This window comes from Larus michahellis, chromosome 2 (assembly GCF_964199755.1).
Source record: "Larus michahellis chromosome 2, bLarMic1.1, whole genome shotgun sequence".
NCBI classification, from domain to species: domain Eukaryota; kingdom Metazoa; phylum Chordata; class Aves; order Charadriiformes; family Laridae; genus Larus; species Larus michahellis.
This window is the reverse complement of record NC_133897.1, coordinates 30,639,279-30,665,837: the sequence shown is the minus strand read 5'-3', so window position 1 is coordinate 30,665,837 and position 26,559 is coordinate 30,639,279. Positions and strand designations below refer to the sequence as shown.

Genomic DNA, 26,559 nt, shown 5'->3' with positions numbered 1-26,559 from the left:
TTAGAATCAAATTAATTGACAGCTGTCACCTCGGTGAAGGTAGGCACCACAAACAGGGCTCCTTACATGTTCCTGGTACATTTCCTTCTGATAAATTTAGAAGTTACTGTTTCACTACACTACATCAAAGTCATCCTTTGGTTTGTCAACAGCTTGCTTCCTATCTCTGCCCGCCCTCCAACAAATCACACATAACTTTGTTAGAAGAGTGGGAGAAACAATACTTTGATGTGATTCAATTACTGAAAAGCTATATTCTAAAAGATTCCCAAAGCTAGGGAAATTTGGCTGTAACTAATTAGTGTTTTGCATATTTATGGTAGAAGAGCTCATTACAGAGCTCACATTACAAATCATTATTTATCTACTTTTTCCTTAAAACACTGACGCCACTTAATATCATTCGTTGAAACTCCTTTTGAAGGTCACTAAACTCCATTTCTCAGAAGACTACTCACGCAGAAGGCTTTTTTGTCTCCCATTATGTTGTATCACAGTGCTTCTGAGACATAATATTCTTCACATTAAGGGCCACAACTTGCAAACACCTGTATGTGCGTTGTTACATTCAACTCATCTGATCACCGAACCGAACAGTACTATTTACGGGTGTTATATATGAAATATACTGTAGAACAAGGCTTCGCTGGAACGGAATACTGAATTTAAACAGCCCGCGGATGGCATTTAAACTATGGGCATTTAGAGGAAGTTGAGGCTATTTTCAGAGGGCTATTTTTTTCCTGAAATCCTAGTGCTGCCAGTCAGCTGCCTCTCAAGAGTTCCTGCCCGGCACCTTCGTGGGGTCAGCAATGGCCCCGCAGCGACGTTGGGGAGCTGCTGCTCGCTGCGCCTGTGCAACAGCTGCTCTCCTAACTGCCAGGGCTACCTCACAGTATCAAGCACAGCCTTACATATTCATTCATTTCACTTAGCTGCAATCTATTTGTCTGGTTTTATTCATTGGATTTTCTCTTTCTGCACACACAGGAGCTCCAGGAATTTGATATCATGATTCTAAGAGTTAACAGCCAGTAACTATCTAATTATTTTCTGTTTACTGACGATTTAAGAGAATCATCATGTGTCTCCTTTACTCACAAAACAGAAGAGGTAGTAAAAAAAAAAAAAAAAAGTTATGTAGAAAAAACAGGCTCCTGTTCTCCTGTGGCAAATACTACCTAGTATTTAATATAACTCATTTTGCCTGCTTCCTCTCATCTACGTGCACCTTAGAAAATGCAACACTTCAGGAACTACAGAAGTGTGTAGCACTGCCATTTAAATCAGTATTTAAATTTAGAAACACACATGTAACTATACTACTTCATCTGCCAATGGAATTTTAAAATACAATTATTAAGAATATGAAAACGATGAAGAAAATACAGCAAATGCCGTCTATGTTGGTAGATAAGACATCAAGGATCTTACTCTGCCTATATTAATTGATGCTCCCCTTTGTCTGTCAGTACCCTCATCAGTGACAGTTACTGGCATTAATCATTTGTGACTTGAGGTGGACTAAAGTATTTTCAATTCATTTAAATTCAAGGAAACCTTTCAGGAGGGAAGATCTCAAAAAAGGAAAACCTGAAAAATTTTGATAGCTGTTGCTTCTATTGTCCATTCAAAACCCCCAAAATTATGCCTTTTAAGACCCAGATACAGAAAGGTCTCTAGCTCCTTTCAAGATTTTGCTGTTCAATTTGATAAATGGTAATATAGTGATATAATATTTATTTAACTATACTATTAATTAATAATAAAAATCTTGGCCAAGTCATATCATGCCACATAGCATACAAACACAGCTGGAGAGTCTGATCTTGCAGGGTCTAAAATCAGATATGAAAAAAAAATGAAAGAAGGACAAGAAGTGAAACATCATAAAAGCTAAGTGGGTCAGGATAACGGGCATGTATCTTGCTCACATTTTTGTGCCAAGTATGGCTAATAAATGAAGAATGATTAAAAAGTGATTATCATCAAAACGTATATAAAACTACTTCATATAGAAATAGTCTATATTTCTTTATAAAACAAATACACTGACTATACAGGACAGACAGTTTTTGCAGATATTTTATCAAAACAGTACTGAGCCTCGAGGAGTCAGTCTGCAGAGGTCTGCTTTAGGGGGGGAAATGGAACTGAGGTCCAGGTGAGAACTCCCCGTACGGAGCACGGTGTGTGCAGAAAGCTGAGAAAACCTCTGGATAGCGCGCTGGAAAATGCCATTGGAGGAGAGGAAGAAATGGAGGAGTGGTATGTGATCGAGAGGAGGGTCACTAACAGAAACCAGGATGAAGTTAGTGCATGTATCCATAGTAAAGTAAGGTCTGAGACTCAGATGAGGAATTTCTTGGCTAAAATCTCTGACATTTGTCCCACTACTATAATACCTATTTGGCCTGGAGGGCGTGGAAATTGAACTCGCTGCTACATTAAAGAACTTACCCGTAAAATGTGAATAATAAGACTTTCAATGTCAGGATGGAGTTCTATGCATGAAGAGATTTATATAAGTGCTAAGTGCTGTCATTGTTATTACATTCAGAAAGCAAAGAAGGCTTTAAAAGCATTAACTTTTCTGCCGCAGAACACCACCTGTTCTTTCTGAAACCAGCCAAGAAGACATAAAGTGAGTGCAGTTATTGCAAGAAATTGTCTGGTTCTAAATTCTGATGCATATTTTTTGTCTCTGGGAAAAGTAAACAACCATTAATAGCAGGAATTTTATGATACATGGTACAGTATAATATGCGGCAAGCTATAAAGCATATGAAAAACAGCTCTACTTCATATAAACTTGTTTTTCATCAGGAAATTATTTAATTGCAAAGATGTTTTGAGAGCAATCAGGAGGCAATGCATAGAAAAGGTGTCTGGTTTGGAATGATGAAAAGAGAACGCAGTCAATTTTTAAAACATAATGAAATAAGGAAGTAACTACCAAGTCAGCGCTAGTACATCAGCCAGCAGGATCAAACGCAATTGATCTATTCCCTTTTTTCAGAAGGACAAGTACCTGCTCTCCAAGGAAGACCACATCCTAAGAGCATTTAAGTGGTAGTCAATATCCCCTTTGTGAAAGCTGCAGTGGCCAGCCTGAGTTAGATCAGTTTTTCTGATGTGAATATACTTTCATATTTAGGTTGTCTTGCATCAGGCGATGACAAATTTTAAGGTTGTGGCCCAGAATTACATCATTGGGTGCACATACTTTTGGATATTTGTGTTCTGAGTTGGGATTTTTAAAATGTATCGATTGCGTCCTGTCTTGTGCTTACAATTCAATCTTTGCTGTTTACTCCGTGGGCAGTGCACGTTTCACGCTCAACATTGCCTTCATCCAAGAACACTTGCCCTGTTAACACAACATTTGCAGACATAGTAAGCATTGCCTCTCTATATAAGCAATTTTTCCTGTTGAAAAATCTTGATTTCGCTGAGGAAAATGAAAGGCAGAATTTTCTTTTGTATATTTAAAACATTAATTAGAGGAGGAGAGCTATTGATACTGCCCAATAGGTTAAAATACTTGCGCTGAACAGAGCTGTCACTAATACAGTATTTACATTTACAAAGTGATTTCTGCATGAATGGGATTGTTCCAGGCTGAAAACAACATTTTTAATACCATAAACAAACAAGAGATGAATGCACAAAATGAACCATTTAACAGGGGTTTATGTACCCCCTGTGCATTGTATTTGGAAATGAAGTCCTTAAACTCCGAGGCGGAGGGATTCTCCATGGATTAGAAGAGAGACCCGCAGTCCTTTCAGCAGCATCCTTTTATAAAAAATTTGGCACTAACACTCTGTTTGCTTCAGCAAATGACTTCACGCTTTGTCTTTTTAATCCAATTTCCACCTTAATATAGACTAAAGTGTAGTGAAAATTCTGAAAGAGGATGCCTGGAAATGAACTGCGTTAGAAATCTAATCCAGGCGGTAATCCAATCCCACACAGTCAGCTCCTCATTAACTGAGAAGTTTAACCCACAGATAGCTTCGTACAAACCAGCATTCAGCATTAGCTATGACCCGGTATAATTATCACACATCAAGATATGACTCAACAAGGCAAGTAAGAAGCTAAGGCTGACAAAAAGAAGAGGAACAGGCATTCTACTGAAAGCTACAAAAATTGATTATAACACTTATCCCAACTTGAATAGCTCAGATTTGGAGGTTATTATGGCATTAGGTACTTTGCCAGTGCAGCCCCTAAGTGTATAAACTACCCTATTCAGCAAGAGCTTCCTCATTAGCAGGTATTATCTCCTATTTTCTATAGGCCAAAGCACCCATACATACCCAGCCACCCCACAGCAGACAGGAGCCCGTTCAGGAAACCCTTATTCATATTTTATCGTCATGGAAAACAAGGCTTTTCTAGTCAATCAACATTGCTACTTTTGTTTTTTTCTTCCTTAGACTGATTAGCCACAGGTAACAACTTGGACAACGTCCTGAAAACGACAGACACTCATGGACTCCAGCGGCTTCTGTTCCAGTGCCTGACCACTCTTTCAGTAAAGTAATTCTTCCTAATATCTAATCTAAACCTCCCCTGCCACAACTTCAGACCATTCCCTCTGGTCCTGTCATTATTCACCTGGGAGAAGAGGCCAACACCCCCCTCTCTCCAACCTCCTTTCAGGTAGTTGTAGGGGGCAATGAGGTCTCCCCTCAGCCTCCTCTTCTCCAAGCTAAACATGCCCAGCTCCCTCAGACTCTCCTCATATGACCTGGTCTCCAGACCCCTCACCAGGGGGTGACCACTCATGGAATATCTCAGCATACCACTAAGATATTCCCATCACAATATTCAGTGCCACAGACCTTTTTATCCTAGCCAAACCAGCATCTGTTCATGGACGTCTCCATCTTTAACTTATGCCTTGAGCAGAGGAGAAAGAAAACGGTACCTCCCCAAACTGAAAGCAGATTTCTATAAACTGATGTATGGCAGCTCTCTCTAGCAACCTTCAGTACCTAACCGTAGCTCTCCTACTTCCCTTCACAGTGGGAAAACACGATAAATGTAAGTCAAGGGTAGGTAACCTGAGTTAATTCTGTAGTCTGGGGATCCACTATTCTCAACTGGCTACCGCTGGCAAGAAGGAAATGGTATTTTCTACCATTTGTGAAGCAAACATATTCTTAATGTAGTTTCTTTTGCATAGACAAACTTGTCAGTTTTACACACTTCCCCACAGAACAGTAAATTGTTCCTTAATAATTTCTACAATTTCTCACAAGATACAAGGATTGTTTATACAGGACATTTCAAAGTTAAGCTGGTAGAACCACAGAAGTGTGTAGGAAGGAGAAGTCCCAAGAAAACGGAAAATACATGTCCTGGCAATATTCTTTCCAAGGTGATTTGAACCGCACTTTGCCTGCACTGGCTCTCAGCAATAAGCTAGTATTCTTGCTTAATGAAAAGGATTTGCACTCCTGGCCCATGTAAAAATACAGGCTCTACCTGTGATTCTCTTTTTCCTGTTGTTTCTCTGAGTGATTGAGGTGAGAGCCAAGATCTTTGTTTTGTCTGAATAGCTTGATTAAATGCAACAGAGCCCTCCTCTACTCCTTGGGTAAAGCCCCAAATATATTTTTTCATTTTCAAGCTCTTAAGCATCGATACAAAGAATAAAAACGAATTTTCTCCGTGCCCGTGTGATTGTTTTGTTTTGAGCTGATAGCTTTAGACAAAAGCAGGTGAAAATAACACATCTCAAGGCTGTGCCACCTTCCTCCCACAAACTATTTCTTTTTGATGCCTCCTCAACATGTGTAGAACTTTGTTTTTTGGTGGATATTTCACCATCTTCAGCCTTGTTACCTTCTAGCTTTCTAGCCTTTCTACTTCACAAAATTATCATCTTTTAAACCAGGAAAGTTTCTGAAGATCCTTAGGGTAACACTTAAAATCTTCTTGGCGTCCTTTCCTTTAGATACAATCTCTTCTTTGTTGCTGTTGTCGGTCTACTTCCTTAAAAGAACATCTATCTTCTCTTGGTACAAGGTTAAGGCAGAAATAACAGTTTACCACTTATGGATATGTTCAAGGTGGGATGACTGAGGAGATTTTCCTGGAAAGGAAATAGCTAGCAGTCGGTTTTTTTAAATTCGGAATCATATTTTTTCCTCTAATCTGACATTGAAGGGAATCCAAGAGGAAAAACTGGAACAGGTGCCAGTCTCTCTAAAAGAATTAGGAACATGTTTGGGGACTATAGCGATGTGTTCCAACCAGAAAACCACCACCTGTGGTGTTCATTTTGTAATGGTTGACATAGGCATTGAATATTTCACTGACAAATGTAACTTTCAACTCATTCATCTGTCATAAAGACCTTTAAGCCAGGAGTCCTGTTTTCTGATAGGGCATATATGAAGTGTTGTTCAACCTCTGTTAAGCAACTTCTTGCTAACCTTCTGTTGAGCAACACACTTTATCCACCTCACCAAGAATGACTGGAAGTATAAAAAATTAAACATTTTAGATAACAGGATATAACACAGAAGTTAATTTTCCATCCGACTAGGTGTTCATCTTTTTTGTCTGGTTTCTTTTTTGTTTTAAATGACAGTCCACCTGTCTATTCCATAGCCAGTAACAACAGTTGCCAGACTTCAGCCCTGAGAGGACTGAAGGAGAACTAGTCCATGCCTAAATCACTAATCCTTGCTTAGCACCATCCAGTCACTACTCATTCCAGTCTTTTATTTTATTTTGTTTCTGTACCTGGAAAATTAAGCTTCCAGTCTTTTCATGCTAAAGGAACTGTCAAAACCTGAAAAATTTTAGTGGGGTTGGGATGAGGTGGAGCAGAGAACTCAAGTCACATTGTACTGGTCTATTTGCTGGTCAGCTGTTACGTCAGCCATTGCCCCTAAATCCTTTCTGGACACAGTGACAGATTTCTATCAAAACTCTCATAAGCCAAACTTTTAAATATTTTAGAACTCCAACTCCCATCACATTAATGTTTCATAAGTCTGAAAAAAGATTTAGATTCTAACAGCGATAATAGCAGCTTTTGTCTCAAGTGTTACAGATTTTTCTGAGGAATACAGCAGGTTGTAATCATATTTCTATCAACTGAGATAATTTTTGTAACTAACTTTTATAGATAAAACCATCCTGCTTTCACCATGCCAGATGCATATTCCCCACTAATCCAAAAATGTTAAATGCATAATTGAATTTCCTTTCCTCAGGGCATCTGATTTCATAACCCGTGGCAGGAGAGGATAAGAAGAGTCAATTGACAACAAAATGTCATGCCTGTTCAGACATATGAAAGGCCAGATCTCCTCAATAGCTTGGTTTGTGCATCATTCTCCTGCTTTCTACATTAACGTTTATGAACCAGTGATCTATCAAGCCCTGCAAAATCAAGCAGTAGATATTCTGCAGTTAACAATTCTTTTCATAGCCTGAGAGACGCACTCAAGCATACACGGTCTAAGAAACCCCTAGGTATATTCCTCCTGACTGTCTCCACTGAAATACCGCTTTCAAACACGAGATTGTTGACTTGCTGAAATTTCTAAGCCGCGCACTTAGAGCAAGCTGGAAAGCTATTACGAAAAGAGCAATATGACTTGACTTCTGACCAGTGGCAGGCTTCCTTAATGAAGTTTTCCGGTGCTGGAAGATGTGAAGCAAGCTTCTCACAGAGTATTGTGGAGATGTGGATTCTCATGCTGAAATTCAGAAGCCACCACCAGTCAATTGAAGTCTACCAGGGTTTGCTGGCCTCAGAAGTATTGCTGTATAGTTGAAAAGTATGAAGTATCAGTCCACGTGCCTGCTCAGTCTGCCATGAAGGCATCATACTTGTTCCGCAATGTAGGCAGGCTGCCGTGGTTCTGGAAGGGATGAAGACAACCATTTCCCAGTACTTCTGTTCCAAAGCACAAAAAGCTGACTTGTAACGAAATCAATTCATCTAATGTATCCACTTCCTTGGAACAGAAGGTACTGTGGCTTTTCCAGAGTGAGAAAAGCCTCTACTATATGCAGCTATACGTATTGGTGGCCTGATACATTTTTTGTCTGACGAACTTTTCCAAGGCATACCAGAAGCCAATTCTTTGAAAGACATGCTGCGAATGCTACGTTGCTAGCGTGCTTCTTCATAGGCAAAGGCCAAACGCATGTGACAGCCTAACATAAATGCCTGATTTCCAACAGGCATGACCTCACACTTCAACACAGACATATCGTCATATAGTATCTCTTATACTGAAATAGATATTTTAAAGGAAAGAACAATGGGCTGTTGTGAATTATAAGTTCTTAGCACGCATTTGATTGTATGCAAGCAACTTTAAGCTCTAGATAGCTCTCCAGAAGCAGACCCGTACAGATGCAGACAGATCGATTTTTTGGAATGAAATGCCGAGTTTTATTGATTCTGAATTGTGTGTTGTCCACCTATTCAAGGTTTATTTTCAACACCAAATGTCTTCGTTTTGAGTAGCACAACACTGAGAGAAAAGCCTTTATCCTAACAAAAGTTTGCAACCTCACTTAGGGTAGTTGGTGGAAAATGGAACAGTTCCATCGACTCCCTGCCTTTATTACTATTAATTTACTCTGATTCTTCATAAAGTAAGAGGACCGAGTGAATCTGCAGGACAAGATCAAATATAAATGGTTGTCTGCTGCCCAGAAAATAACAGTCTTTCCAGTAGGATGCTGCTTATGAATTGAATGTGTAGAATTTAGAGATACAAATGCAATCAATGCCTTTGCTTCTCTCTAATAAGCAGTGGAACCTAACAGTCAAAGGAGGTTCTCATCCCCCATGTAGACAGCTGTTTGGGTTGAAGTACTATGTTACTTCGAGACCTCTTGAGGCGGCTGACCAAAATTCAGCATGCGTAAACAGCATAATCTTAAAAAAGATGCCTGAAAACCTGAGTGAAATATGAGCAAAGCTAAGCAATTAATTTCTATGTGGTTTGATATAGAACCGCTGCTAATTTCAGTGACCACGACTCAGATTCATCTTTCCTGCATTTCAGCTGTCTGAAAGTTGGACAATTTGCTTACACAAGATGCATTCGGTGGACAGCAGAAGGAGTGCCCAGAACATAACTCATCGCCCTTATCTTCCACACTGATTTTAGGATGGGACAGTGCAACAATTCCCTAATACATATGCTAAAAACATTACGGCAAGGACAGATGGCAGGCAAATGGAGTCACCCTTAACACTTTGTTTCTACAGAGTGCCCATCCAAGAGTAAATTCCAGTCTGTCTGCAAATAATGACAAAAGGTAAAGATTCAGAGTCTGTAGGAACTGGAAATATTTACAGAAGGAATTAGAACTGAAATTGCGAGTTTCTTTCAAGACTGATCATGCAGTATTAAACAAGTTTTATTGCCTTATCATAGCAATTAATTTTTGTTTCACATTAATGACATTCTTATCATGGCTAAGATGCTAATGCAATTTGACAACAGCAAATACCGTAAGATCACTTGCCTTATTTATGCCACTAGCAGGGACAAATGCATAGCTTTACAATAACGACCTTCCTAACATATTAATTGCTTCCAAAATGCAGGACTGCTTCTGTGTTTTTGCCATGGAAAGGAAGGATTCATTCTCACATTGCCTTTTAATATCTGATTTTTTAAAGAAAGCAATTATCAAGTTTCTAAATTGAAATGTTGTGTATACTCATAAAATTATGTTTACAGAAGTTTCCTATTAAATACATGCCCTTACAAAATCTTCCGGCTTGTCTCAACATCAACGTGATGTCATACTAATGAGTGATTAAAGTGAAATTTATTGCAGGAAAAAACCACACGGGGTTCAAAGTAAAATTCTCGTATACATCAGAAACACCCAAGACTCGGTTTCACCTTTCGACTTACTTGCAAGAAAAGCTGTTCCAGGCTGTGATGGAGGCTTTGGGCCTTTTGTGGATGGGAAATGTCTCTTCGGACCAAGCGCCTTGGGGAGCACCTCTCGCAGAGGACGCGCGCGCTCCAGCTGCAGCTGGAATTACGGAGCCAGCGGCCGTACGCGCGGGAGGTGCTGCTGCAGCTGGGGCTTGGGGAAAGAGCGCTCACAGGGAAGGCACGAAACTTACCCACTCACCCTTGAATGGGAAGCGGGTACACTTCTCCCCTGGCCAGCGAAAGGTGGTATATCACCCTTTAAAGTACTTCACATCAAACAGTTTTAAAAAATACTAAAGGGGCAGCTGTAAATTCTGCAAAAGGGGTGCAGGGTTTTGTCACATACAACTTTTCCCTTGCACTATTACCTCACTACAGACTGTACCAACACTTTCCTGCATTTTCTTAAACTGGAAGCGTTGCTGAAAATGTGACAAGGTACTGAACCATAGTATTTGTGTATAAAATGCTTCATTACAAACATATTTTGAATTCTAATTATATTCTTATTATCCCGATGACTTTGCTATGTATGTATTTAAACATAATTATATACTGTGATATGCACCTCCCTTACGCTTACTGCTAAGGCTAATTTTAACTAAATTAAGAGTTCATTCAAATATACTCGGTATACATGTATTTCGTGGGTTTTTCTGGCAACTGTATTACTATTGTACAAAAAAGCGAAGTGCTACCTATATCTTAAGCTTCTATAACAATAAAATGTGTACCTTTAGATTGATACTAAATAAGCATCATAATTTGTTACCGTGTTCTAAACAGAATGTCTGCAGCATTATTATGAAGTTTACCGCAAGCTTGTTTTAACTTTCACTTGACCTTCACTTTTTTTTTGAAATGAAGGTTTTCGTATTCATACATATATTCCTGTTGAAGATGGGGTTAAACTTGTCAGAAGCATTTTAATAAAATACTGAAGACCTCCTTTAATTTATGGCAGATATATTTTCAAGAAGGAAAATGCTGATATTATCTTGGTTATAAGCTCGCTGCTGAAATGATTTAGATATTCTTCTCCTTTCACACAGTATCAGTATAAAGCTTTTCTTTGCAGGCAATGAATTATAGTTGACACTTCAAACCTATTCTATCAGTATCTTCTAGCTCAGAAAAAATGAGAAAACATAAATATTTATTCTACATATACAGAAGAGACACAGGACTCTGATAAAAATGATCCATTATGGAATGATGAATAATTGTTACATGTGTCACACTTAGAACAGCAAAGGGCAAAAAAATTTGCCACTTTTTAATATGAGGATTTGAGGTTATTGTGTAAATAAAAATGCAGTCATTCTATCATATTGAGCCGATGAATGTTTTAAGACCAGTGATTTCTGATGACATTCACTTCATGACTACATGGATGATGAAGCTGCTTGATACAGACCCTTGGTCTGATTTGATAAAGTCCATTAATGACGTGCTTTAAAGGAAAAATATTTATGCAAACAGCCTTCCATTTTCCCAGTTTACATGCGCAATACTTCTCTAGCTTAAGCTTACCAATTAATAAGGCTAGGAATCCATTTGTTCCATTAAGTGATCTGTTCCCTGTCTTTAGTCTTGTTTCTATTACTAACTTAAGTTTCTGTATTATGCAGAGAAGTAGAGGCTATTATAAACTGCTGAGTAATACACTCTGTAGGAAAAAACCTGACATTTCCAACGATTTGAAACAATATTATCAGTCTTATAAATTATCAGTCTTTCATTTTAAAAAAGCACAAGCCCCTCTTATTAAGTGCAAACCGTAGCCGAAATGCAGTAAACAGAACTAATATAACTTGATTTTTAACAAAAAAATTATCCACAACATCTGGTTTTACACTAGAAATGGAACCTCTTTGAAGTAAGGATCTTTTTTTTTTTTTTTTGATCCAGTGCTTTTAACCATATAGCCCTGACTGCAAAATCGAAATGTATTCACAATACAGATTATGGAGTTAAAAATAAATACTCAAAATGACAAGCTCTTGGGGTAATGTTGCCATGAGAAAACTACAATATATAATTGAACAGAATTATTTGCTGATTTATGTTATGGGAGCTTCACAGGCTGCATCATAAAGCTCCCTTGCTTATTAAATTCAAATTAAAATGCATATTGATTTAAATTAAACTAGCATTAATTCGGTAAATAAAATTCAGGAAGTTCTAAAGTTGTAATACTCTGGAAAAATAGGTTAAGCCATCTTCTCAATGTGCTACATCTGTATTAAACAGTGAAATATAAACATAGATGCTAACTTAGCAGAAAAAAAAAGAAAAAAAGAAAAGAACAGAAACCGTACCACGTATGCAATATTGCATCTGAAAAGTTTTAATTTTTGACATATTTCTTGGCTTCACCACTCCGCGCAGACACTGTCAGGTTAACTTTTGGCATAAGGAAATAAGGAGCTGCACTGGGTAACAACAGATGTTTATCTAGCCCAGTTTCTTGTTGCCTTCAATGGCCACAGGCCATTGAAGGCCCAGCGAAGACTGCAAGATGAAGGCAAGAACAAATCAAATTTATCCCTATTAGTTTCCAAAATTAAATGTTATTAATAAATACAATAACCTTTGAGATAAGGAAATTCCACCTGAAATACTTAGTATCGTAGGAAGAATTTAGAAAACTTAGACTTTTGGAATAGTAATATTATTTTAAACACCGTTATAAATTCTTCCACCTTTCAATCTCAGATAAAATAATTCAAATAAAAGTTTATTTTCAAATTTTCTCTAAGTGTTCAGTGTTTCTACATGAGACCTTAAGGAAGGGATGGAGGGATAAAATGTATCCGCCATGGCATAAAGAGAGATTTTGCACGGTGCCACACTTGCGCCAAAGGAAGAGGTTTCCTCTACTCAATCTTTCTTACAGGAACTGAGGTTGGGTTTGATTTTTGTGAAGTTTTTATGTTTTTGAATAACTTGGTGCCTGTACAGACACTGAAAGCTTTCTCAAATAACAACATGACTTCAAAATTGGGTTATTTTTACTCTGCTGCTTATCAGGCGAAAATATGAACAATGGGGCCTTTTGGATTATCTACATGCTCTGAATGACACTGCATCATTTTTGCCTCTATCCCCATTTCACATACCACCCTTGAAACTATAAAGAGGCTGTTAAAACAAGCAACATTTTTCAAAAACAAACATCTTAAATTTTGCACAGCATGCACATACACAAATTATATTCTATGGGTGACTCCATTTTTAAATGCTGACTTACTGAGATCTTTTTCCCAGAGCTAACTATATAAATAAAGACTGTTAGAAAATGAGAATAAAAATAAGCACCTAAAATGCAGGAAAAAGTTCTCTGCTCCTTTCTTTATGTTCCCTTTCTTCATGCTTCCTACTTTTTCATACCTTTTCTTCCGTTTTGAGTATTATGCCTGCCAGATTCAGAGCTACATTAGAACAAATACGCCCTTACTCTTGACTTTGTGTTTAATTTTCCACACTTCTCTAAGAAGCTATTTTCTAAAGGCCTGTCTTTATCCTTCTAAACTATGGATATTTATCTTCATAATACCCACTCTGTGTGACCAATATTGGATTAATTGAGTTTACCTATAGTGAGTGCCCACATGCAAAAAGTCTGTCGAAAATTTGGAGAAAACTGGAGTCAAGTAAAATCAATGGTTTGGAAAACATACAGGGAATAATACTATTGTAATTCAATTGTACGGATTTAAGGCAACTTTCTACGATGACTGCTCATTTAATTAGATTTCAAATTTAATTTTTTAATCTACCCCAAACTAGAACCTACTACTTAAATTTACTCTGTTTTTGGAGAGAGGATGCTCAGGTTAGAGTCCTAGATTTTAACATGGTTCCCTCTGTTTTGTTGAATTCAAACCAACAGTGCCATTTTTCCAACGAGCAAGGTGCAGTTACGCCTCTGTGCACTAATAGTCTAAAAAGATTTCTTCTGATAAAGATCACGAAAAACGTCACAAGGATGCAAGCACACATATACCACTTTCTGTGCATTCCAACGCCTGCGGTTCATGATTCCAAATCACAGCCTAAATTTTGTGTAACTAATCACCTGTCTGAAAATCTTACAAGTAGTAATTGATCCTAATTTGTAGAAAGAAGAGCAGGATTTTCATTAGTTACAACATTAAGGAGTAGCTCTTAATTTTAGTCAACCTCCTGAACAACCCAAATATGAGAAGCCCATTCCTGTGGGGTGAACTGAGAGGAGAGCTGTAAAATGAGGAAAAAGCGCTCCTTTTGAATGGATAAATACAGAAAAACTGCCCAATACACTAAAGCCAGAAACACTAATGGGTTTTTGAGGGTTATTTCAATTTAATTTTTCTAGAGCACTGAAATCACAATGCAGTCTCACTCTCAGCCCTGGACCATTTAACTGTAGGCAGCCACTGAAGAGGGAGGTTGTGCTCCATGGCTCCTGTGGATGTCACCCCATGGTCTGCCAGATCAGCCCACCAACCCAACCCACTCATCTTCTGGTCCAAGAAGACCATCAGGCGGGCTGCGGGAACAGAATCATAGAATCATAGAATGTGTTGGGTTGGAAGGGACCTCTAAAGGCCATCTAGTCCAACCCCCCTGCAGTAAGCAGGGACATCTTCAACTAGACCAGATCGCTCAGAGCCTCATCAAGCCTGGTCTTGAATGTCTCCAGGGATGGGGCCTCCACCACCTCTCTGGGCAACCTGTTCCAGTGTCTCACCACCCTCATTGTAAAGAACTTCTTCCTAACGTCTAATCTAAACCTACCCTGCTCTAGTTTAAAACCATTGCCCCTCGTCCTATCGCTACATGCCCTTGCAATCAACCCCTCCCCAAAAGACTGCCGTTTCAGCAGCGGCGTGGGCTTGGGCTGGTGTAAACTGACTAAGGACTCGTTCTGCTGGCTACTGACCTGCAGAGCACCTCCAGGCCCTGTCTTAGCCAGCAGTGAAACACATTCCGCTAGGTTAAAGCCTAATCTGCCCTGAAAAGCACTCTGCAAGCATGTTTCTCACTGAACTGAGTGAACTGGCACAATCTATGGAGGTTTAGACAAATGATTTTGGCCAGCTAGGTTGTGCAGTCGGCATATCTCCACCTCTTTTGCGTATATGGAGAATACAGAATAATACCAAAGCGGTCCCTACGAGAGGACACAGAAGTATCTTTACTGACAGAAGGTGTGTGCTAATTTCCTGTGCTGACTTCAACCAATTTGCACAAGAATCTTACCAGAGTAAAACACATCAGGACTGGATAATGGGTAACTAACTGCCCAGACACACTGCTCGTCATCATAGTCCAAGTCTCTCTGAATTTAACTGTATTTTCAGTAACATTTTCACGGTTTCTAAAACGAAGCCCGTAACTATAGCATAGAATACGTACTTCTGGATATTCCAGGTAATCTAGAGGTTTTGGGAGGCTAAAATAGCTGAGTAGCCACTTCGAAAAAAAAAAAATTATAGGAAAACTGTTCACGTAAGAAGGATTTAGCAGGTCAATGAGGGCTATCAAAGATAATGGTGTGTGTTAATCTACTTCACAGTCTTCAGAAAATACATACTTGGCATTAACATAAATTTAATTTTAATTTACTGTTAATTAGGGTAGATTAATGTATATATGACTATCACAAAAGTACACATTAATAGCAAAAAGAGCCGTTCTCATAAATAACACATCACTGATCCTACTGTGCTAAAATATTAGGTAATACAAACTCTTCAATGTCTAAATATTCTGCTTAACAGTGAGAGAAATTTACAGAAACAATACTTTGATGAAGCAGCATTGCGACACTATTGGGATTGCACCGCAGTTCAGAGATAACCCTGAAACAAGTGGGTAGGGAAAAATCTATATAACCTACGTTATTAATGACTACTGACTGACCTCTGCTTATCTTCACTACCTTAAAGATGACATTGAAATTTTCAACTCTGCTCAAGCTTCATTATCCAAAATCTAGACTCTAATAACGTAAAAGGGTTCCGATGATATTTTCAACCTGTCACATTAAAATAAACCAGAAAATTTCTGACATTATATATCACCTAAAAAAGAAGATCATTGCTTTGTTCACAGTGCAATGTGAGGTCTAATATTTACACTGCCTACAATGACCAGAGAACGTATTTGCTTAATTTTTCATTCAAATATTACAGATAAGAGAGAAGATAAAAAAAATCCCTCAGAAAAGAAAGAAAAAAGAACACTAAGAGCGTGTACAGAACATACTGAAGAAAGGAGTTACGTTTACTTTCCTCCAGGAAAGAATTTCCATTGTGTTTCACGCATGCTGCACAGCAAATGACAACAGTAGCTTACATGGCATCGTGCCGTGCCATGGCATGAACACCTCAGAACAATCCAGTCAGAGCTGAGCAGACAGTGCACACAGGTACACCGAAGTCCACTGACATCAGTACAGCTATCAAAACATACAGCAGGTGGAAAACAGCCTTCAACTTGTACAACTTGCTGCTATATTCCCACCTAAAGCTTGCTTAATTTTCATTTTTCATTCCATTTTCCACTCTCTTCCTCTAGCCAAAAAAAAAAAAAAAAAAAAGAAGAAGATTTAAAGCAGGTCATTTAAGCTGAAATCAAAGCTGTTGTTTCTTCTTATAATATAGCTGGTTGTTTAACGCTCTATAACACTTTAAAGTGGCCAAATATAACAACATGTTCTTTTCAAATTGAATTTACAAAAATTAAAACTATTTTTTTATGAGCAAGGTGCTAAAGAAGAACAACATGTCTTAATAAATATACAGTAGCTGTACTTTAATTGTTTCTTCTGATCCTATCCATTTTAAGGAATGTTTCAGATTTCTTTTTTTTTTTTTTTTTCAAATGAAAAAGAACCTAGTATGATTCAAGGAAAGATTTTTTTTTTCCTCTTTGAAGGAATGAATTTCCAACCTATCTGTATTCAGAATATGAATAGAAATTTGTACACAAGTGAGTCGAAATGACACTGGCTTCCCGTTTTCAATGCTGCTATTTTTCCAGAGAATGTACCCACAGATCAATGACCTTTTCATGTGACCTGGAAATGCCAAAGAATAATACCTCAGGGAAAATAATGTTTTCACTTGAGTTAAAATAATACTTTTTATAAAAGAAAGAAAATATGAAATCCTAACTTCACTGAAGATGCCATCCAGAAAACCCATATATCTGGGGAAAAAAAAATAGTAGAGAACTAATGATTGTTCAGACAAAATCATTTCAAACTAAAGCCATGGTAAAATTAATGAATCTCACAGATTAATAAACTGCTTTTTTGGCAGCATTTATTGTGGCACGTTTGTGCATGTTTTGCCATTTTTCTCTTACTTCTTATTCATGACGGCTATTTGGAATTGATGATCTCCAGGGTACCCACCAGTGCATACGAAGACTGATGAACACGCCCCAGATGTTGGAGTCATGAGGGGGGTCTCTCCGTGCACAGGATCTGTGCCGTAACCCTGAAGCGCTTTCCTGCAGCCAACTCGCAGGCACTCCTGACAGCCGATTCAGCTGCTGGAGAAAATTCCAGAAGTGTCCCCTTTCCCCTCCATCGCTGCTTGAGAAAGACATTCTTATGCCGATGTGCGAGTACGTACGTTTGACGGGGCACTGCTTGCTGCCCTGCGCTGTCTTTCAATCCTTTCCCCTTTTCTCTCCCCAAAAGGAGAGTGTGGTATCAGATTATAACACTTACCTAACTTTTATAGTCTGCTTTTCTCTGTAGTCCATGTGTAGACAGTGGTGTCAGTTTCTGAATTCAATTATTCGGGTATTGGGGAAAAAAACACCCACAACAGTTATTTTCTAAAGTTCTAGCACGTTTTTTTAATTGCTTTTTGAGATATGGCTGCATGTCAAGCAATAAGAGAGAATACTGCCGGGATTCTTAGCTTTTGACATTTTTAATTGCCTCTGCTTTGGTTATTACACAATAGATAATTTCGTCATCTAAATATAATGTATCTTTGTAAAATCCTTTAAAATATGATTTCAAACCAATGAATGCCATTTTCTATTTGCCTTTAATTTCCTCTCAATAGTAAGTTCATCAGAGTGTAACAATTAATTAACTTAATTAAGCTAACTTAATTATGTTCTTTCATAGGTCAATATGTAGAGCTACTCAGATTAATAGCAGAGCTTGTAAAGTTAATCTTCTTGTATAATGCAAATGATGCCAAGTCATGTATTAAATACCTTCCTGAGTAACAGATGATATAGGACTGAATGTACTTTAAAGAAGGGCAGAGACTGTGAAAAGGTTAAATAAAGAAAAATGTCTTGGATTTGTGGAAATTTTAAACAGACCTAATTCATTTTTTAAATTAATAATGTTCTTCTAAGAGGAGCCCTCATTCTGTAAGGCCATTTACAGCTTAAATATACATAAATAAATTTTGACTTCAGAAGCAGAACTGCGTGACAGCGTTTTCCAACCACCTTGGCGACCTTTACGTTTTGTTATTAAGAAGATTACATAAAACAGCCAGGTGAAGAGATTAGATGGAAAATATGAATTCCTAACTCCAGAGCATTTCCATGCTTACTGTATTTCCCAGTTTATTTTGCAGAGGAATCACTTCAGTAGTCAAAGGTATTATGTTCTCTTCTCCGCTCATTACTAATTCACTTTTAACACTGTTAGACTCTAAGGCTTTTCAGGCATGTGGCTTAGCACTTTTGTTATGAAATATTAATGGGAACTTCAGTAATTGTAATAATTACTTGTAGAAGCATAAAAAGTAAAATCAAACAAATCTCCTGAGTGCCAAATGATCTGCATAGGTGACTCAACTCCCCTGTTTCGATAAATGAGACTGATGGTTGGAACCCACACTTCGATGCAAGGAGCTGGATTACGGGCCAAATGACCAAATTTAAGCCAAGTAACCAAATTTCAGTCTTCTCTACAATGAATCTGACTTAGGTCCAGAAAATACTCTTAAATGCATAGCATTTCTAGATCTGTAATCTGTCGCAACTCTTCGTTGCCAGTCAAAGAAAACGAAGAGGAGGGGTACAATAAATAATCCATAGGGTCCTTTGAACAGGAGTGTAAAGGAAAAGGCTCCCAAAATGTGAAAATCATGACTGTTCAGAAGTTTTAAAACCAGAATAAAGTACTAACAAATGCACCAGAGGGATCAATCCTATGTCTTACTAGGGGATGGATGACACGCAGATGACCTAATATGTTTTCTTCTTGTCAAAGTATGCCTTGTAGCGTTTGTGGTGTCGCACAAAACGAACATCCTGATCTCAGTGTAGCAGCAGGTTCAGAGTACAAATCAGCCTCTGACAAAATCACAGCCCTACAACTTCTGATATAAAGGGAGATTATTCACCTATGATACAGGACAACTAGTAAATTATCACTTATGATTTTTCATCAGGAAACAGTCTGCTAGATCCATACAGCATGGGAATTTCCGGTGACTTTCTGGAGCAGGAAAGCTCTTCAGAAGTTAAACAAAAAAAATTGAGTGTTCAAGAGTAAATACACAGTCCAACCCACTCTATGTGGGTAACTGGATTTCTTTTTCAGTTAGCAGTGTGTCAGGAAGAACAATTTACTTACAGCAACAACAGTCTGACACAATTCTTCTGTTACATGAGTCCAAGCTAGCAGATACACAGAACAGAGGGAAAATACTGTTATGCCTATGAAATTGAGAAAGGAATGCACAGCCTTTTCACAAGCATAAAACCTTTGCATGTATACATATAGATAGATATATAAATGTATATTTTCTCTAACGTTTTCTTGTGTTCTCTAAGAGCACAGATCATCTGTCTCCCTGCCAATGCTTATTCTATATGATGATTGAGTTATTTTCTCAAATGAAAGATGTTGGTGATGGAAATCTAGTTATTTAACAGTCTTCTAATAATAACAGATGGAGAAAATATCACATGTGCATTATTACAAGCTTTGCCATGGAATTCTTATTCAATTATTTCAGAACATGTTACATCACACCTTGTTTAAAAAGCCAATACCTCAGTCTAATAAAATAGCATAAGGATGGATTGGACGCTCTGCTGAAGTTTATAGCTTTGGGTTTTTAAAAAAATTCCTTTTCTTACCAACTTGAAGCGGCAGCAGGACTTGTTGGGAAAGGTTTTATCCAGAGACCAAGGAAGAAAGATAACTCAAGAAATGAAAGATAGTATCAGCTGCCAATTGTGTTCATAAAAATTACCAAAAGTTCTCTTTGCTCATATATGAAATAATGCAGATGGCTCCCCAAGATTTTCCAAGAATAATGCAAAGATTTTAACACTGAATTCTATAAACCTTTTAAGCTGCCTGTACCATACTTACGACTAATGGCAGATGACTTAAGTGTGGGACACATCTTTTCCTATAAAACAAAACACTATACCTCAGCTGTGCATTACTAATGGAAAAAAGTCTGTGCTCTACCCAGATAAACAGCAAGCACTGAATGTCTAATAGTTCAGAGACAGATTAATGGGAACCTATCTTAATCTTTCTTTAGTTGAGAATCACAACGCTTTACACAGCTTTTATAGCTTTAATACACCACTCCGAAAGCATCACAGATATATAAGCTATTCATGTTCATATGCTACCATCACACCATTAATATTTTACCCTAAAATGCTCCAGAACGCATATACATGCTTTTTTCCAGGGGAAAGTAGGGGGTTGATTGGTTGGTTGTTCAATTCAGTTTTTTCATCCAGGAGAGAGAATGGCACAGCATTTCATCCGTATCTGTACTGCTTTGGCAATGCAGCCATTCAGAAAGAACAGCTCTGTTAGCCTCTAGGCTTACGCTATTAAAACATGATTAATTGATTTCCACAGGACTGGCGAAGGAAATTAATACACATAACTCATGTATTTCTATTTTACTTCTAATTAAAGAAGAGGATATGCCTCTTACGAGCCTCAGGTTTAAGGGAACTGTTAAAACTAGTCTCTTCTTACTTAGATAACTGGCACCACCACTCCCCGTACATTAAAGTGCTGCTTATAAGAAATGGTATCGAGATACAGCCCACCCGTCCTGCTCTTCAGCCACTATATGAAAAAAGGAAAGCAAAATCACATTAACAACAAACCTTTGCCTTCTTCAACATCACTGTATATGCCTCTAAAGAACTATATAAACACATTTACTAAATATACTGCAACTGCCAGATGCACAATGAAAGTGCCCACAAAAAAACAGAGTAAGGGTCATGAAATCTAATTCATCAGCCTTTCAATTTTATCAAATGATTACAGTGTTATTCAAACAGGTGTATCTGTACATTTAAAACATTTTAAAAGTTCTGAGTCTTAGGTAATCAACATGTCCAGAGAATTTTCTTTCATCAGTTCATGGTAAAGAATGTGTGATATCACACATATAATTCAATGTATTTACTCAAGCCATACTAACAATAGTGAAGGTTTGAATTTTGAAATGGTTGTGGGGACAAAATTCCTATTTTAAGCATTACTGTTGGAGGGAAACCACCAAAACAATATATTTTACTGTAACATTCTATGAAAAGCAGTGTTATTCTACAGTTTCCTAAGAAACTGCTAAGAAGGTCTAATGAAATGACACTGAAATTAGGACAGCACACACCTGTCCCCTTTCAATTCATCATTTTTTTCTTTTAATTCCACTTTTCAATTCCTATTCTTAAAAAAGACAATAAATATATACAATATTAACTCATCAATCACACAGGACATTTCCTTATTTTAGTATGGAAACTAATTAAATCATTCAAGCATTCAAATCGATAAAATTTAAATTTTATTGAGGATTGCATAGCTTTTGAAAACACAGAATAAGTTATCTTTCTAACGCTAAACACAATTTGGTTATTTTATAACCCAAAGTGTTTCTGCATCTGAAATACACTGATGAATACACACGCTTTCCCGAATCCTTCACAGGTACACAAATTTCACAGGTATCTAAATCTAAACCCAACACGCTAATTATTTCTGCAGTGGCTTTTGTCATATGCGACGTAGCTGGACACTGTCCCGATCCCATGCAGAGTTAAATCTGATTTTAGAGCATGAAAAGAGGCTGGGAAGAAGGGAGGGAATAAGAGGAGCGGATGCCATGCTGCCTTCCTGTTAAGTAGAAATCAAAATTCAACCATCATTTCTACTAGGAGGAACAACTGGACAAGCAAAACAAAGCCTCATCTGAGTGATCAAATGACATTCCAGAAAGTTAAAACTAATGACACAAATAACCAAGTGTTAGATTCAGACTGGCCTATCTAAGAGGAAAATAAATTGTAAGCAGGACAAAACTATGGTTTATACAAATTAACGCGGTCACTCATGGGATTTTCCTTACTTTTCACCTACTAGAAATTGTTCTCTCCTCACATTTGCAAGTCCAAGACTCTTTTTGAACATCACTTTCCAGATCTTTCTCAATTCTCCTCCACCTTCCTGAAATCCTTAGTCTGTTAGCCATTTTACCTTCTTTAAAATTTTCTCCTATTTCTCTTTTCCGTGGTGGCATTTGAGCTTTTCCGTAACAATTGCCTTCTCACCAATACTGATGTCTTGAACATAAGACATAAATTATTATATAAATAATGCATCAGTTAGCAGCTGTAGTTAATTCCAAATATTAACTCATTAAGCAGATACTGAAAGAAGATAAAGGCTTGATGTACCAGGAGACTTCAAATAACATAAGAAATAATAAGACATTAGTTGAAGTAAAGCTCTGCAAACACTTTTTTTTGTTTTGTTTTGCAAAAGACCTGTTTTTAGGGTGTAATTCACAAACGTTTGTTTACCGTGCTGACTTACCCATGCGTAACTTAGATGGGTTGTTTCACGGTGGGTTCTGAATTTGGAAATTCAGGATACTGGTGCTCCCCTCTCAAGGTTCCCTGCAAATCCAACCACAAAACTCCTTCTGACTCACCTCTCTCTGTTTTTATATAAACTGCAGTAAATATGATTGAAGAAAGTCTATTTCCCTTATAAAATACATATAATACTTTATGACCCCACATTGAGTGAAACAGCTTCATCATAAACTATTACTGAGGTATTTCTTAAAATTCAAAGGGTATATTTCCATCTTTCAATTCTCTGAAGTTTCCTCTCCCCCAGAGTTTAGCTGGTTTTGTTCCACAAAGCCAAAAACTGTATACCCATCTTCCTCTCGGTTGCCTTTTACTAACTAACCACGTTTCACTCCTCTTTCTGCAGCACTTATCCTCTATTTTTATTTTTAAGTATCACCTGTGATCTCAATATTTCTCCAGTGAACTAAAATAATCTGGCAAAGCCGAGACTTCAGAGGTGGAACCCATGGCCCTCCATAGACTAGAGGTCCCTTTGCTACTGAAGAATACATACAAAAGTATTGCTAAAAGCTCACATTACTCCATCCTCAGGACTGCTTAGATGTGAGAACTTGGCTTTCTATCTTAGAATATGTGGTGATACTCCAAAATAAGTGAAGTACCTATTTGGTCTAAATCCAGAAAACACTCTTAAGAATTCTTCTGGCCCTGTACTGCGGATTTCCCTCTTCTTCAGACAAAGTGACAAGACTATCAGAGGAAAGGAGAAATTCAAGAAGGTATTTGATAATTATCTAAAGGCTGCACTAAGAACTAATAAATTGTACTGTATTTCCTATGGCTAGTATCGCATACTCTCCTTTACTGGGAAGATTATAGTCAAAAGAAATCTGAGAAAAAAGCAGGAAATACTAGTCTTTATATTAGCTGGTACTTGCAATATCTTTAATAATAACATCTAAACTGTTTGAGGAAGCCAAGGTTAATAACGTTAAGGCTACTCCAAATAAAGGACTTCCTTCTCACAGGGAGGGTTAACTTAAGGATAATAATGGTTCTCTGAAAGGATGACTGCCACCATAAAACCAAATTCTGAGTCTGAATTCTGCAGACAACCTCTCCTCCAGGTATGGCGTACTGTGACAAGTATGCGTTGCAGGGACAGAATAAAACCCAAGTCATTGGCTACTTTATGGAACTACCTTACAAGCCAGTACCTTTTCTTGTAACGACAGGGACTATGGACTTCTGATCATACTACATCATTAGCACCTCGTATCATTTTTTGGAAAACAAAGGCACAAAAAAAAGACACAATATTAGCGGGGGTCTTTCCTTTGCACAAGCCAGCAGTTAGCCGTATTTAAATTTAATGAAGGATGACAAAAGCTTTACATCTACCTATATACCTATGTACAGATTCTACTTCTGACTCTTTAGTGTCATAAAGTTTAATTAGCCAGAATCTAGTGGGACTCCTGTTATTGTCACGGCATGGAAGACAGGAACAAGAAAAAATACTTCCCCAATCACTGATAATAAGCAACAGTATCAAAAAGGCAGCAGATGGAATGTACTTGGCATATAGCTACTGAGATTTAACCTTGTCTTTCATGTTGTTGGTATGGGAGGGTAAGATTGAGCTTTAGCTTTAAAAAGTCTCTGCTATGAGTAAAACAACACTAAGCATGAAAAACAGAGGCAAACGTGTATCCCCCAACAGTTAAACTTGGAAAAGAATAGACACAGAATGTCCTACCTCTTCTGGACGTTTCTGTGCCACCGATACAAGCTCTTCAGAGCTACTTCTTGAGGTAGAGGGTACCACGTTACCTGGGGCCTCTGAGACCACCTCATTTGACGGCTCGGAGTCCTGAGGGCAACAGAGACAAATAGACCCCTCAGCAGCGTGTTGACGTGGCACGCCAAGAAAACGAGACTTTTTAGAGGAACTGCGCTCTAAGCACAGACAGAGACATTAAAAATACTTGAGGTCTAAAACTCTACTCTTTTTACTCTGGGCATCTTCTTTTACTCCAGAGGCAAAAACATGCATCACATATTTTCTCTTAAAACAGTAATATTTTCTTCACAAAAGCATTATCAGAATTATTAAATAGCTATATAGCATTTCAGAATTGCAAAGTTCTGAATAAGCATGCTTGTTTCGCCCATACCTACCCCTGCTCCTGAACTGCAAGGGAGGGAACGTTACATTTCATCCCCTTATTTAAGATGGAGGTTTCTGCAAAACAGCTGGGACCATGCTAGAACAACCCCCCACAAATGTATTTTACCAATCGCTGCAAACCAATACAGCACACAACCTGTTAAAGTTAGAAAAGTTAGTAGACTTGTCTATTAGTAACTTTAACACTACAGTAAAATAAATAAAATAAGTAGCTTACTTTCTGTTTTCTAAAGTACCTTTGCAATGCAACATGACCAGAACAGTCAAAACAAAAACCACTGTAATACCTTCACTGCTTCACACAGTGTTTTTGATAACTGCATAGATTGAGATATTTTACTACTGAGAAAAAAATCCATTAATCGGTACTATCTCTACTATCCTTGTAATACTCATTACAGAAGATATTCTAGATGTCATCAGTTAGCAATCAGGATATGTGCTTTTGATATATCACTTTCTCTATACAGTCATTAATTGCAGGGAAATCAGGATTATACTTCTGGAAACTGCAAGCTGCAAAGCTCATTATTAAGTTTTTCAACATAACAACCTCTAAAAAAGTAAATCAAAATTTCATAATGATAATACTTTGCATTTGCAGTTTAGCCCAATGTGTGTTTGGCTGTTGGAAGGGTAAAAGTGAAGGCTGTGGTCTAACAACCATTAATGAATCACACGGAGAATCACAGGCAAGACCAGATATTGTAAAAGAATTAATACATGGAGGGTGTTTCTGGTGGCTAGAAAGTTGGAAAAATCTCTTTGGACCTGGAGGGGGAACACTCTAACACCCCTATTTCATACACCTTTGCAGGTGAATCCCTTTAAAATAGCTTCTGAGATTAAACATTTCAAATAAAGCATTTTATGCCTTTCTCGTTGCACCACCTCCCTGTGACTTAGAAAAAGGATATTCTGGCCCATTCTGTGTCTTACCACCTTAAGTTTAGGGTTTGGTATGAGGAAGACATTTTAGGAAAAATGAGCTTTCAGCAAAGAATAAAGAATGCCATCAATTAAAATGTTAACAATGACATCCAACTGCCATTGCACCGAACTGTTTTACGGGCATAAGCACTGGGTCTGTGGAACAAAAGGAAAAATGAGACACCTTGGTAGAGCTACCATCCCAAATAATTCCATGACAGGGAAAATAACACGTTATTTTTCATCTTTCTCAGTTCCTCACAAGAATATCGACACCACGGCTAAACACAGTGAACTATAAGGAGAAACGTCTCTAGCATTCTGATAATAAAAGCCCGATTTTCCTCTACCAACTGTACAAAAGCCCCATGCTCTGCATGCCGTCAAAATAAATTTTGCATCATGTTCATCCAGTCAGCCTGCTGTTTTCCCGAGCAGATCTGGACCTGCCCAGGCAAATGTCCTCTCTCTCTCTCAAAGGCTGCCTCAGTTTGGTTCCCAGTAAACTATGATGATGAGCTTCTCTCTTCTTGTTGACCCAATTAGCCATGAACTGGCTCCGAGTACTGAACAGGACTGTTTTGCTTTCTCCTTGAGAACCAGGAAGTTAAATCATCGCCATGCAATTTATCAGCTCAATAT

General features: G+C 37.9%; 1 protein-coding gene across 4 annotated transcripts in view; it reads right to left on the bottom strand.

Annotated features, from left to right (window-relative positions):
* PHF14 (PHD finger protein 14) overlaps positions 1 to 26,559 on the bottom strand; it is a 168,300-nt gene that overhangs the window by 10,699 nt on the left and 131,042 nt on the right. The window contains exons 18-20 of one of the 4 annotated variants that reach the window (XM_074574760.1): positions 24,556 to 24,669; positions 22,792 to 22,874; positions 22,078 to 22,092 (exon numbers count right to left, since the gene is read on the bottom strand). The exons of 1 other annotated variant lie outside the window; for it this stretch is intronic. In XM_074574760.1, coding sequence (XP_074430861.1) covers positions 22,803 to 22,874; positions 24,556 to 24,669 — 186 coding nt within the window. In that variant the 3' untranslated portion in view covers positions 22,078 to 22,092; positions 22,792 to 22,802. Of the gene's footprint in view, positions 1 to 22,077; positions 22,093 to 22,791; positions 22,875 to 24,555; positions 24,670 to 26,559 lie in introns of those variants that run through there. 2 more of the 4 variants (XM_074574759.1, XM_074574764.1) reach the window with 2 other exon arrangements.